The sequence below is a fragment of the Lampris incognitus genome, chromosome 5 (assembly GCF_029633865.1).
Source record: "Lampris incognitus isolate fLamInc1 chromosome 5, fLamInc1.hap2, whole genome shotgun sequence".
Classification (NCBI taxonomy): Eukaryota; Metazoa; Chordata; class Actinopteri; order Lampriformes; family Lampridae; genus Lampris; species Lampris incognitus.
In genome coordinates this window covers 36,663,317-36,678,160 of record NC_079215.1, presented here as the reverse complement: position 1 = coordinate 36,678,160, position 14,844 = coordinate 36,663,317, and the positions used below count along the sequence as shown (strand labels likewise).

Genomic DNA, 14,844 nt, shown 5'->3' with positions numbered 1-14,844 from the left:
CAGCGCCGGAGGGCCAGGGTCTCTGTGCCGAGGTGAATGGCATTACTCGACACATCGACCAGAGCCCCCCAGCGAGTCAGCAAGTCCAGCCCGATGATGCAAGGGTCTTGTATTTCAGCCAACCAAAACTCGTGTGTGGCTGCAACTTTCCCTGCCCGCACCTGCAGTGCTCTCTTACCCAGCATGCTGGTTAGTTCCCCAGTCACAGTTCTGATTTTACAGGTGGTGGGCCTCCACTCTGTCTCTGGCAGCACCCCTGGACGCACAATGGAGATGGTGGACCCTGTGTCCACAAGGGCCCAGCAGCAGTGTCCACCAATGGAGCAACAAAGATAGACACCGTGTGCGTGGCTCACTCTGCCGATCTGGGAAGTTCTTAATGGGGGATATGGTCGGTTGGTGTCGGCCTGGTTGCTTTCGGCGTGGTGACGGACAAGCCTGGCAGACGACCCCTCTTTCGACATCTCCTTCATCTGCGTGGACCTCAGCCTGACACACTCGGGGTCTTGGTTGGTTGTGTGGGGCCATCACAGCCTCCACCCTCTCTGCCTCTTCCAATGCAGTCTTGACGGCTGTAGGTGCCGTGATGCGGAGGTGCTCCTTCAACCTCTCTGGGGTGAGCCCGTGGATGAAGGCACTCAGGGCTAACTCGTCACGAGCTGCTGGATTAAAGGTGGGGTACGATGTGCAAAGAAGTGCATGTCTGCTGCATAGGTTCCCAGAGTCTCGCCCTCTTGGCGGCGCCGGCGGGCCAGTCGGTCTCGCATGCTGTCAGTAGAGACCCGTTGACCAAAGCGTCGTCCTCAAGCAGCGGCCAGTGTCTCGTAATCCTGCTGTTCTGATGGCATAAGGTCATGGCATTGGTAGTGGGTGGGTGGTAGCCGGCGGTGACGTGGTCGGCGTTGAAATCAAAGTGGGCCGCGACTTCTCGGTGGCAGTTGCCACCTCCGAATCGCTGAACCGGCCGGCCGTGTCAGGTCCTGAAGGACGGGGGGGCGCTGCCTCCGTCAGCCCTTCCTCCGCGGGACATCTTCTTCCGAGCGGCGATGCTCTTTCCCCAGGAAAGCTCTTTTTCCAGACACTCGACGAAGTCCTCAATCTCGCGGAGCTCTACATCGAAGCGTCTTCTTGACGTTGCCATTTTCGATTTGTGGGTATTGGATGCAATCCCACTTCTGACATCAATGTGGCGAACGTAGAAGCAACGACAAAGGTAATTATGCAGCCCCTTTATTGAACTCACGCAGAAACAAGAGCTTACGAGAAATGTGACGCAATGCATGGAGCTCATCTACTCGAACAACAAAGTTGTTCAGGGTTTCAGTACCAAGGTTACACAACACAACAGAATGACAACTACAATTACACCACAACAAATAGTAATCACATAAACACATAAAACCACATAAAACACTTACAAAACATTTAATAACAACTGACAATCTGCACGCAGTGCCTGATGGGTAAAACAGGACGGCACAATTCTGACGGGGTAGCGACTTCGCTACAATATTATAGCCAATGGCACATGTTATGTCAAGTGCAATTAGCATTTATGGTAGAAATAGGTAGATCACCAATATTGACAAGGGCAATGGGGGATTCAAATTAGAAATTAGAGGCCATTTATTGCTCAAGGAAGGCTTTGAAAAGTTTGAAAGTTTTTAGGACTTCCTTGAATGAATTAAGTGAGTCATTAACCCAGATGGAAGACAGGGTTTGATTCCATCATTTTGGGGCCCTGATGAGAGAAAATACCGGACCTAGCGCTCAACCCTCAATGATTGTAATCTCATTCCTTTAAAATCAGTTTGGTTGTGCAACACTTGTCTCAGTTCTTTCAAGTTAAAAGATCAGTGTGACATTCATCACCCATTTCGAAACATATGCATTCCTTTCCAAAATGATCAACAACCGCGAGTGAGAAATACATCACTTTGTTTGACTGGTTTCAAAGTGTCCTGTTGACAGTGCTCTTATGCTGCGAAGTGCACTTTTCCCACAATAAAGAGCCCTGTCAATACAAAGATTTGGTGCTCTGTGTCAATAACAGCATGGGAGGACCTTTAGTGATACACATTTATATCAGTGCTTTACTTGCAGAGCTCTAATTGTTTCATTTTCATTTACATTTTTATATTTATATATCACAGCACTCCTTTAAGTTAAATCCCTATGATGTATATGCAAATCAACTTGAGGTTTACCAAATTGATGTTTCTCTGCTGGTCAGTGTAGAAACACAAGATAGACACATGAAATGGAGTCCTCACTGAAAGTCAAGTCAAGTCAAGTCAATTTTATTTGTATAGCCTAATATCACACATTACAAATTTGCCTCAAGGGGCCTTACAGCAACACAACATCCTGTCCTTAGACTCTCACATCGGATAAGGAACAACCCCTTGAAAAAAAAGCATTTAACAGGGAGAAAAAATAGGAAGAAACCTCAGGGAGAGCAAAAGAGGAGTGATCTCTCTCCCAAGATGGACAACATGCAGTGTATGTTGTGTTTACAGAATTTACAGAATACAACACTGAATGAGGATAACATAATTATAATGGAATTATAAAATATATGAAGAATATGATGAGGAGGATGCCAAGCAGTGTCCAGATGCCACCAGAACAACTCAGGACCTGAGCCACGCGACCAGCATCCTCATGTAAAAAAAAAAAAAAATACTCACACATCTTAGTGTGACAGGGATATAACATTAAAACAGGATAACAAAATATATGGATTTATAAGATATCCATCCATCCATCCATTAGCTGAACCGCTTATCCTGTTCTCAGGGTTGCGGGGATGTTGGAATCTATTCCAGCAGTCATTGGGCGGCAGGTGGGGAGACACCCTGGACAGACTGCCAGGCCATCACAGGCCATCAGGCCATCACAGCTGCCAGGCCATCACAGTTTATAAGATATTTGAAAAGAAAATGTGATGAGGGGGATGCCAAGCAGTGTCTAGGTGGCAACCACCATCACCATGGAGACCTGGGAGGAGGACAGAGTGCACATGCACACAAGGGAGACTCACGTCACACCATTCACACAGAAAAAGAGAAAGGAGAAGACATCATTCAGAGAGAAAAGACATTTGAGAGAAGAGAACAGTTTGCAGTAGTCAATTTATATGCTATTATCTCGTCGGCAGAACAGTGCTTAGTAAATTTATTGAGATGGAAACTGAACCGCCATGCAGTGCAGGTTGTGAAGCACTCAACTTAAGGGCAACTAACTGTAGGCTAAGGCAAAAGAGTTTTAAAGCCCTGTTTTTTTTGTTTTTTTTTTAAAGTAGATATGAGACATATGCATAGATATGAGTTCTGCAATATAAGTGATGATTAGACATTGTGTAAAAGAAATGCTAAGAGAACACAAACTCTCCTTCTTGACCATGGACTGAATTTTGACAGAAGGTAACTTACTGTTGTGTATTTTATCTTCCTTCCAGCTCTAATATGCATTCAGTATTACTGTTTTAATTTATCCCAAACCCTCTTTCATATGTTCCATTTCATCCTTCCAATCGCCGCCCTGATCTGGCCTAACTTTTTTTTTTTATCTTCATTTATGTGATTAGGCTGGTTTTGATACCAGAAGAATGTTTTACCATTAGCATGTAAGAAGGGAAAATTAATGTGGGCATGACACAATTTGTTCCTCCAATGAGATTAAAATAAAGGAGGCAGCTGGATAAGAACGTTAAACACTGTGGTGATGTAGCTTCAATATACGCAGCCACTTCAAGTATATGGGTGGGATCTTTGAGTTTCATGACATGAACACATCGTGGATATTATCAGAGAGGCTGTCGTTTCTGTCTGTCTTGGAGAAGATAACCATGTCTATTAGACAGTAACTCACAGGTGAAAGATTTCTTGAAGGATTTAAACGGGAATGTGTGAGGGCTAAACCGTACAAGGCCCACTGCAGGTCACAGCCTTCTGCAGGTTGTCAGTCAACTGTTATTCAGGTGCATCAGCAGGGCCAGTGTGATGGAAACATGATTTGTGCAACAGTTAATGGAAGGAGAGGAACCGTATAAAAGTCTAATTTATGACCTGGTGCCAGCTGTGGTCAGAGAATGAGCAATATGGACAGACAACTATATAACTCCAGGTTATTCTGTTGTGATTGATAGTTTTTGTTGGGGGACGACAGCTGTAATAGCAAATTTAGAATATAGAATACCCTCTTTAATATTTATTTTAGCCCTTGAGCCCTTAGCCTGCGCTATACGTGAGAATGCAGGAATAATGGGTATCTCAGTGGGCGGACATCAGCTCAAAATTAAATTATATGCCGATGATATTCAATTGACATTATCTGATCCACTGGTTGAAAAATCCATTGATAGAATTCTCTGTTAGCATGGTTAAAATTATATACAGGAGGTTATGTACGATGGGTACCTCTCTCCCATATGTCCATTATGGAAAAATCCGCTCTTTTCAGCAGGTGGAAACCCATTGATCAACCTACCTATGCAAGGACATAATATGCATCAAATATGTCAAATTGTGAAGGAAAATACCATAATTCAATTTTCAGAAATAATAACAAAATTCAGTCTGAATGAATCCTCTTTTCTCTTTTATTTACAGTTAAAAGCTATCATCACAAAAATAAATTCAAAGGGTACCTATATAGGTTGTGATGTACAGCTCAGTAACAGCCTAAAAAGTCTTCCAAATGAGAGGGGAGTGGTTTCAGGCATATGTAAGCTTCTTCTCCTCTCCTCCCCCAATAGCAACATTTAGACACAGAAAAGATGGGAGCAAGTCCTGGGTATGTCCCTCACCCCAGTTGAGTGGGGCAGAATTTGGAGGCACTCAGTATCACTGTACAGATGCACAAGATTTAGGGTAATACAATTAAAAATACTACACAGAGCATGCATCACCCCCTCTAGACTTAAAAAAGATGGATCAAATCCTCTCAGGCTTATGCTGGCATGGTTGCGGGGAGGTAGGCACCTTTGTGCACTCTCTATGGCTCTATCCAGCTGTTAAGACCCTCTGGGATGTAGTTAGAGATACAGTTTCAAGGATATTGAACACGGATGTAGCTCTATGTCCAGCTACATGCTGGCTGGGCATTCAGCCCAATGTCATTCACTGTACATTTGCACACAAAAAGCATTAGCATGCTTTGCAACAAAATGTACAATTCTTATCAATTGGAAAGTTAGAAAAGCCAATTGTTTTAACATAAATTAATGGTTGGTGGACTTTCTGAACCTTATAAGCATGGAAGAATCTGCATCTTCTCTGTTACATCGGTATAGGGGAGGGAATGGCTTATGGGACACAATAAGTTCATTCCTGGAGACACAAAATCTTGCCATTTCCTTTTGTAATATAACAAGGTCATTGTTGGACTCACAATATTCACTCCTGGTCTCAACCATCTTTTTTTCTTTTAAATTTATTTCTGATTTTTCCCTTTTTTCTCCCAATTTAGTTGCCAATTGATCCCTATTTTAATTCAAACACCCACCCTCGTATTGCATGCGTTCGCCAACTGCATCTCTCCGGCCGACAGTCTCGAAGGAGACGCCTCCCCACTTTCGTGACAAGGCGACTCCAAGCCGAACCACTGTTTTTCCGACACACACAGAGACGCATTCACATGACGAACACAAGCCGACTCCGCCCCCCTCCCGAAGACAGCGTTGCCAATGATTGCTGCTTCATCGAGTCCGGCCATAGTCGGATCTGACGAGACCGGGGCGCGAACCCCAGTCCCCAGTGGGCAACTGCATCGACACCAAGCCGATGCTTAGACCGCTACGGTCTCAACCATCTTGTCTGTTCCTGTGAAGTAATGTTTGTTAAAAAAATAAAATAAATTGTATTTATGTGTTGGAACAAAGCATGTGTTGATGATGTAAGATCATGTGCATGCATGTTTCCCTATGGACACACCATATGTTAAATAGGAAACACATGCATAAAATAATAGAACACTGTAACCCTCCCCCTCTCTCCTTCCACTGTTTTTTTTATTGTCTGTGTAATTGCCATGTCCTTGTAGTATCATACTGTCTTTCTTGTGTGTTTATTTGTCATGGAAAATCTCTCATAAAATCTCAATGGAAAAAAGAACATAGATTTGGGAGCAATATTACGTTTATTAAATGTTATAGATGCATTGTGGCTTTTTTCACTCCAATATACAGAGGCGCTCGCTTGATTATTCTTATGGACATTTAAAAAGCAAAATGTTGTCTAATAACAGATGTAAATGGATCTTGATAGCATTCTTGAGAGATAGTTACAGATTGAAGTGCCTAAATTTTTTTTAAAAAGAAATTATGATCTTCCCTCAGAGAAAAGGAAAACAATAAAACATGAATATTAATAAAATATGCAAATGAGGTAGGGTGTACGAGTTCACATGGGAACTGGTGGCGGCGCAGTGGTGCATTGGTTAGCACTGTCATCTCACAGCAAGAAAGTTCTAGGTTTGAACCCCAGGGTTGTCCAATCTTGGGGGTCATCCCAGGTCGTCCTCTGTGTGGAGTTTGCATGTTCTTCCTGTGTCTGCGGTGGGTTTTCTCCAGGTGCTTCAGTTTCCCCCACCATCAAAAAGACATGCATGTTAGGGGTAAAACTCCTGTCTATGCCCTTGACTGAGGCAAAGCATGATGAACTGGAAATTGGTCTCCTCGTGCTGCACGGCAGCTGCCCACTGCTCTTAGCTATATAGCTGGGATGGGTTGAATGCAGAGTGTAATTTCCCCACGGGGATCAATAAAATATCTCAAAATCCAAAAACAAAAAAAACATTAGGGCATTGAGGCCAACGTGGTTCATACGTTCATTTTCTGCCTGGTGGTTGCACCAGTGTTTGTCCTACTCAAGCATGAAATGGGACTGAATTGTGATGACAGTGGGGTGATGTTTATGTTGGCAGCTAATCAACCATTTCTACAATCATTACTACAGTAGAACAGCATGCCCATATAGCTTGATCTAGTTTGTAATGCACTGAGTTGCCTGTGTTGACTTTGGTCTGAGGATGCCGTTTTTACAAGGGTGGGAACTGTTTACTGCTGAGTTGATGGCACAACAGCCAAAATGGCTTCTACATCCTTGCTTGTAGAGGGAGGCAGAGATTGGAGAAATCATGGATTTCAGCTTTAAGGTCAATCCATTGCAGATCGTGTTGAGAACATGCCGATACATCTCCTCTCTGGTTCTCCACCAACTCTGAGGGCTTTCAAATGGTGCTCCAGGACAATATGTATCTTATCTGATGGAAAGACAGAGCGATTCTTCAGAGGTGATGGGTCATTCAGAAGGAGCTATTTGAGGGTAACTAATGGTAGATTTTGTAAAAGGCCAAAACAAATGTCTCTTGGGCGTAGCGATCAATCATGTTATGTTGTTTTGGGAGCAGACTCAACCAAATGGAAGAAATTACCAAATCTGTTGCGAGAAGAGCCAATGCTGTTGTGCTCAGGAGCCAATTCATGTCCAGTCAGGTTGTGATCATTTCCAGTGAAGGAAGACAGACATCGTCAGAAAAACAAAAGTGTGCCCTTGAATAACAATTTGAAAAAGACCGATCTAACTTACTAAAAATAAAATTAACAAAAAAAAAACAAAAAACTCCAACCAGACATGTCTATAAAGAACACATGAAATGAGTCAGAATGACGGACTACCTATTTTTGTGTCAGTGAAGGCTTATACTGCGCTGTAGAATCATTTTTCATTGCCACCATTTTTATAATGACATGAGTAATCACCGCAAAGGGCTTGCTGTATTTGCCTCTCGGTAAAAAACAAAGCCCAGCAATCAACGTCTGCTCACTCCTCTTTCTGATACAAAGGACCAGATGTGCTGCCAGGTCTGCCCTCCTTATCGAGTACACTTGCATTAAACATATGAATGATCAGTCTGGAAAAACACTAGTCATAGGGCCACTGTGGCTCTCATTGTATCCCTCATTAAAAAAATCCCCTCATGTTTAATTAGAGCATGTTCGCCACACTTGAGATACCTTAGTCTCTGGCACAGGCCCAAGGTATTCAGGAACGGCAGCACTAGGATGAGCTCTAATGAACAGTGAGTGACATGAAAGGGAAGCATGAGAGCTGCTGTCAGGATGTATGCACCATATACACACTGTACAAATGAACCGTGTGTGAATATAGATTTTTAGATTTTGTTGAGTGATGTGTGCAAAGGAAAAATTAAAAGAATTTCTTAATAAAAAAGGATGAGAGGGTTAAACTACATTATCTTCCTATATTAAGGAATGGAAGTTGGTTTAGCTAATGCTGAGGCTATCTTAGATGAACCTTTGTATCAGTGAGCACTGACAGCAGAGCGCAACTAGACCGAATCTCTCTTGAAATTATGATTGTCTGCATTGTTTCTACAGTGCGTATGAGCCTCAACGCATGCATTTTAATAAGCCCTCATTCTCACATACACACTTATTTATTGTACTGTGAGGAAGGGGGCTGCTTCTTTTTACGATGACTATTGTTGCATTCATCCATTGCAGCCCACCTTTCCCGTCCCTCTCATTACGATGTAGAATAAGCGGATGTGAAGGCTTATACACCTGCAGTGTGATACAGGCATGAGAACAGAGGATCGTCCATCTTCCTTGCAGGTTGGTGTCATGCTTTATGTTATTTTTCAATATAATCTAAGATGTACACCAATTTTGATATTTTTTAATCAGAAAGCACGCCTGACATCATATTCTAAACCAGAACTTATTTAACATTGAAATTTTAAATAAACTAGTTGAGCATCTTACAGTAGAGGAAGGCAGAGAGCTCTAAGAATGGCTTTGCCTTCTTCTGAATATTTTGATGATAAATTATAATATGTCTGTTTGAAGTTTACAGCGCTATGAAATTACACATTTTCATTTTTCTTGCACTTACAATACATCAGCAAAAAAGCCAATTTTGGAATATTTGACAGTACTTTACATGTATGGATGGAAGTGAAGGTCATTGTTGTCTTGTTTCACCGCTGTTTATTGTAAAGCAACTCCGAGTGTTAGAAAAGCACTTTATAAGTTTGATTTATTATTATTGTTTTATCATAGCTTTTACCACCAATATCACTACACAAGATTAATTTATGCTGCTGCAAGACCTTTAATAAAATATAAGATTTATTTATGGACTTTAGCTCTGAAAACTATACTTTAACACAAAATACTTAAAATGTTGTACTTCAAACTATATTATCACCAGCCATTAATCATGCTGAATAATTAAGCTTTATCTAAAGTGATGGTGAATGAACTTGACAAGATGACATTGATCAAAATCGTTCACAATGGTTAATCATGAAAGTGAAGAATAGTTATTGTCTCATATTGATAAATGTAATGTGCCACCACATGATTTGCACGTACAATTCTACTCCTAATTCCTAAAACATGAAATCAAAGCATGCTGGACTTGCTCTCTGTTGCGAGTATCGCCAGAATGACTCTGATGTTCTACTTTTTTTTTTTTGGATAATAGCAGAAATGAAGTATTGTGGAAAAATAATGAGGATTAATGAAATCATAATACTCTTGCAGACATGTAGCTCTGCTAGGATTAGCATAGCCACTACAATGATGAAGAGGTTATGGTCATTTTCAGAACTGCCAATGCTAAGATAAGGAGACAGTCAACTTAAAAATCAAATTTTGCTATGCAATCTCTCAGAAGGCAGTGAATAAGGCATTATCCATTAATAAACACTTGTAGCTTTTTAGCATTTGCATGTCTCTGACCACAAAATATTGAAAATGATTAATCATGGACATTAAAGATACATCCAAACTTTAGGTATGGCAAATACATAGTAAAAGTATTGAGACAGCCAGGAAATGAGAGACATGAAGAAAGGAGAGTTTATTCCAAGCACATAACAGTGTTGACGTGTGTGCATATTTGCAAGGACAGGCAGGTTGACAGACAGGCAACCAGGTACGACTGTCTGTTGGTAATGAAAGCCCATGAACATCGCTGTGTGAGGTCAGGACCAGGAGCCTTCAGGGTGGACATGGCCTGGTTGTGCTGTTGGAACATGCTCATAGTAAACACACATATTTCTCTAATGATACTGCAGTGGCCTTTCTGATCAGTTCCTGACCTTTGCATTTTTGTTCAACGTTCTCTGCTGGAGTCATTATGTTCTGGCAAGAGCATGCATACCGACAGACCTGAGCTGAAATAAAGGTTGCCTGGAGAGGATTTGTATATGGTTGTGGAATTTAAAACAGATTACACTCATATGCTTCTGGAATGATCAAAATGAGTGACATTTTTCCATCCCATAATGGAGAAATAATATTTTCAATTAACAAATGGCCACTTCACTATCTGCAATGTAGATGTAGATGTTGCATGACTTAAAATTGATGTACTGATGTCAGGAGTTTTAGGCGTTAACAGAACACATGCTTTACATCACATCTGAAAATATCTTTCAAATTTATTTTCTTGCTGAGTAAATAGACGTAATGTTAGCGATGTGGTCTGTTTGGAAATTGCAATGTTTATGTAGAACTGAAATGCTTAATCTATATAACAAAGTAAGTCAATTTACATTATAACAGGGAAAGGTTTTCTCTTTATCATTTCCTCACATTATTCTGTAAAGCAGTTTTTGCAGTTGGTCTAGTGGTAATATAGTAATAGGTTATGAATAATGTTTCTTATTTTATATGAATAAGAGCAATGACCCGAGGCTCATTTGGTTTAGAATAACTTTCCCCTTCATGGTAAACTGCTAGAATTTATGATAATAATAATAATAATTATTATTGTTATTAAATATTATTTAATTATACATATATAAAGTATAAATTATCGATCGATCGATTGATCCATTATCTGAACTGCTTATCATGCTCTCAGGGTCACGGGGATGCTAGAGCCTATTCCAGCAGTCACTGGACAGCAGGCGGGGGGACACCCTGGACAGGCCACCAGACCATCACAGGGCCAACACACACACACACACGCATACACACACATTCATACTTAGGGACAATTTAGTATGGCCGATTCACCTGACCTACATGTCTTTGGACTGTGGGAGGAAACCGGAGCCCCCGGAGGAAACCCACACACACACGGGGAGAACATGCAAACTCCACACAGAGGACAACCCAGGATGACCCACCAAGGTTGGACTACCCTGGGGCTCGAACTACTCTATAATATCATTATTATTAATTATTATCATTAATTATTATTATTATTATTATTATTAACTTTGTTAAATTAAACACTCAACGGGGGGAAAGTACTCAACAAATAAGGAGCAAAATAATGCAACGAGTCAAGTAAATTCTTTATGAGACAGTACAAGCCTGTTTCGCACCACAAGCTTGACAGCTGATGATTGCTTGTGGCGTGAAAGAGGCTTGTACTGTCTCATAAAGAATTTACTTGACTCACTGGATTATTTATTTATTTATTTTTATGAATAAAAGCAATGACCTGAGGGTCATTTGGTTTAAAATAACTCTCCTCTTCATGGTAAACTGCTAGATTTTTTCAGCATCTCATTGAATTATAAGTGGGCCATCCTTGTTTTTGAAATAGCTTAAGCAAAACTCAGGCACAAAATGCTGCAGGTTCTGTCATTTCTTGTAACCTTAGGTTTTCCTTTTTTGCTATAAACTATTACATACCACATCTGTTTAAAAAGTCCAACATTCACTCTTAATGAAACTGTTCTTGGTAGGCAAAAGAGTACGGTGCACTAAATCCTAAAATGAAATGTGCAATACTTTAATCCCTGAAGATAACTTAACTGCTGGATAGTATAATATGCTTGTCACTGACTGACTGTCATGTTGATGGCAGTTTCCAGTCGAACAGCTTTGGTGACAGCTGACTCGGGGGGAAGAATTCGGCAAAGGTCCATAGAGACACAGAACAAAACAGACTGAGTTCATATAAACTCTTATCTTGTTATGCTTGACATTTTTCCAAAACACTGCCTCCAAGCTCTGATGCTGGAATCATTATTTGATGCCTCATTGGTTGTTTTTTTTGTCTTGGTTCAGATCACACATGCCAAAAGTAATCATACATCATTCTACTCAAACTAATGAGGATTGTTTAGACAAAAAGTGCATCTGGTTTGGCTCAGCACACCCAGCACAGAGATAGTATTCAAGATAAGACCCCAGCATCAGAACTATGGCTTATTATGCTCATGGTCTCTCTGAGTGATCTCACCTTACAGTGGTTAGGATTCATATATCAGTCTAAATTACAATTTAGAAATTGACTAATGACGAATTTCTGAGGCAAAATTTGTAGATAAACTTATAGAATACTTAGTGGTTAATTTGCCCTTTCTCAGTAATTATGCCATAAATAATAAGATTTGGGTGGCATGGTGGTGCAGTGGTTAGCACAGTCGCCTCACAGCAAGAAGGTCCTGGGCTCAAAGCCCACGGTTGTCCAACCTTGGGGATCATCGCGGGTCCTCCTCTGTGTGGAGTTTGCATTTTCTCCTCGTTTCTGCATAGGTTTTCTCCGGGCGCTCCAGTTTCCTCCCACAGTCGAAAGACATGTAGGTCAGGCGAATGGACCATACTAAATTGTCCCTAGGTGTGAATGTGTGTGTGTGTGTGTTTGTCAGCCCTGTGATGGACTGGTGGCCTGTCCAGGGTATCTCCCCGCCTACTGCCCAATGACTGCTGTGATAGGCATCCCATGACCCGACTTCAGATAAGTGGCTTGGATAATGGAATGGAATGGAATAATAAGATTTGTGGCAAACTTGCATGAAATTATTTGCCTAATGCAAAGTCTGTGTATGTGTGTTTTGACAGATTTTAATCAGACCATGGATAACAGCACCTACGGCTTGAATGGGGATGCCAATAATTCCCTCCAGAGTGAATTTCAGCCCTGCACCACATCGAAGAATCAGATTTCTCGCATGCTCCTATATGCCTTCCTAACTGTGGGCATTATCTGCACAGTGGTGGGCAACTTCCTGGTTGTCCTCTCTATTGCCTACTTCAAACAGCTACAATCATCCACTAATTCCTTTGTAATGTCCCTGGCAGTGGCAGACTGTCTTGTGGGCCTGGTAGTGATGCCCTATAGTATGATTCGGACCATGGAAGGTTGCTGGTACTTTGGAGTCCTCTTCTGCCACCTTCACTCTAGCCTGGATGTCATGCTCTGCACTGCCTCCATATTTCATCTCAGCTGCATTGCCTTTGACCGCTATTATGCCGTCTGTAACCCATTAGTCTACTCCTTGAAGATGTCCCAGTGTCGAGTGGCTCTCCTGATTGTAGTGTGCTGGGCCGTCCCCATGCTCATCTCATTTGGCCCCATAATGCTAGGCCTCCACATGGCTGGCATGGACATCCCTCTGCCCGAAGATGTCTGTGTATTCCTGGTCAACCGCATCTACGCTGTCGTGGCTTCACTGGTGGCCTTTTATTTGCCCATGGCCATAATGTTGGTGGCCTACTGGAAAATCTACAAGGCGGCTAAACGGCAGGCCATGCAGATCAGTGCCATGGAAAGCCAAATGGCCGCTGGGGTAAGCAAGGATTCCAGCAGGAAGCAGAGACATAGGAATACTATGAAGAGAGAGAGAAAGGCAGCAAAGACCTTGGGGATCATCATGGGTGTTTTCTTGTTATTCTGGATGCCATTCTTCACAGTCAATATTGTGGACCCTTTCATCGATTACGGCACGGCGGCAGTAGTTTCGGACGTTTTCTTGTGGTTGGGATACATCAACTCATCTCTCAATCCCTTCCTGTATGGTTTCTTCAACCGTTCTTTCCGTAGGGCATTCCTGATGATCATGAGCTGTGGGATATGCCTGCCTGGATCTTCTCCAGGTATAGACCTATCACAAACAAGGAAAGAGGGTAAAGAACGCACAGATCAGCCATAGAATAACATCTGTTTGGCTGCATCCTGATTTTCATTAAAATAGCTATAGATATGGGCATCTGGGTGGCACGGCGGTCTATTCTGTTGCCTACCAACATGGGGATTTCCGTGTTACCTCCGGCTTGGTCGGGCATCCCTACAGACATAATTGGCTGTGTCTGCGGGTGGATGGAAGCCAGATGAGGGTATGTGTCCTGGTCGCTGCACTAGCGCCTCCTCTGGTCGGTTGGGGGCACCTGTTCAGAGGGGAGGGGAACTGGAGGGAATAGCGTGATCCTCCCATGCGCTACGTCCCCCTGGCAAAACTCCTCACTGTCAGGTGAAAAGAAGCGGCTGGCAACTCCACATATATTGGAGGAGGCATATGGTAGTCTGCAGCTCTCCGGGATCGGCAGAGGGGGTGGAACAGCGACCAGGGCAGCTTGGAAGAGTGGGGTTATTGGACGGGTACACAATTGGGGAGGGAAAAAAATGAAAAAAATATTATGCACACATAGAAAGGCAGAGAATAGTAAATTGATCCCCATGACGAAGGCTTTGAACAACAGTTCCTATATAAAGGATCATACTGCTTATTTCATATACTTTTGGTGTATAATACTGACCATTTCAAAATGTGAAGTATTATTCAAGGAATGAAAATAATTGGAAGATTACAAATGTGACAATGCTCATAAAACAAATGACTATTGAATCTTTTACAAAAAAATGTTTTCATTTTGCATAGAATCCTAGCGGAATACAATTTTGATCAATCTAAGCCTGAAACCTGAGCAAAGCCCAAGTAATTATTTTTTTTTCCTAGATTGTTTGTAGGCTGTGCACCTCATTCAGTGTTGTTGTAAGAAAGCAGTGATTAGAGTGTAATTTCAAAGCTATATATCCTTCTGTGAACAAGCTTGCTAAATCAAATTGA

At 41.9% G+C, this 14,844-nt stretch overlaps 1 protein-coding gene across 1 annotated transcript; it reads left to right on the top strand.

Moving 5' to 3' along the window:
- The first annotated feature begins 12,852 nt into the window (after positions 1 to 12,852).
- On the top strand, positions 12,853 to 13,929 carry LOC130112975 (5-hydroxytryptamine receptor 4). The gene has a single exon (XM_056280494.1). It carries the CDS (start codon positions 12,853 to 12,855, stop codon positions 13,927 to 13,929), a length of 1,077 nt encoding a protein of 358 aa, XP_056136469.1.
- Positions 13,930 to 14,844: the final 915 nt, after the last annotated feature.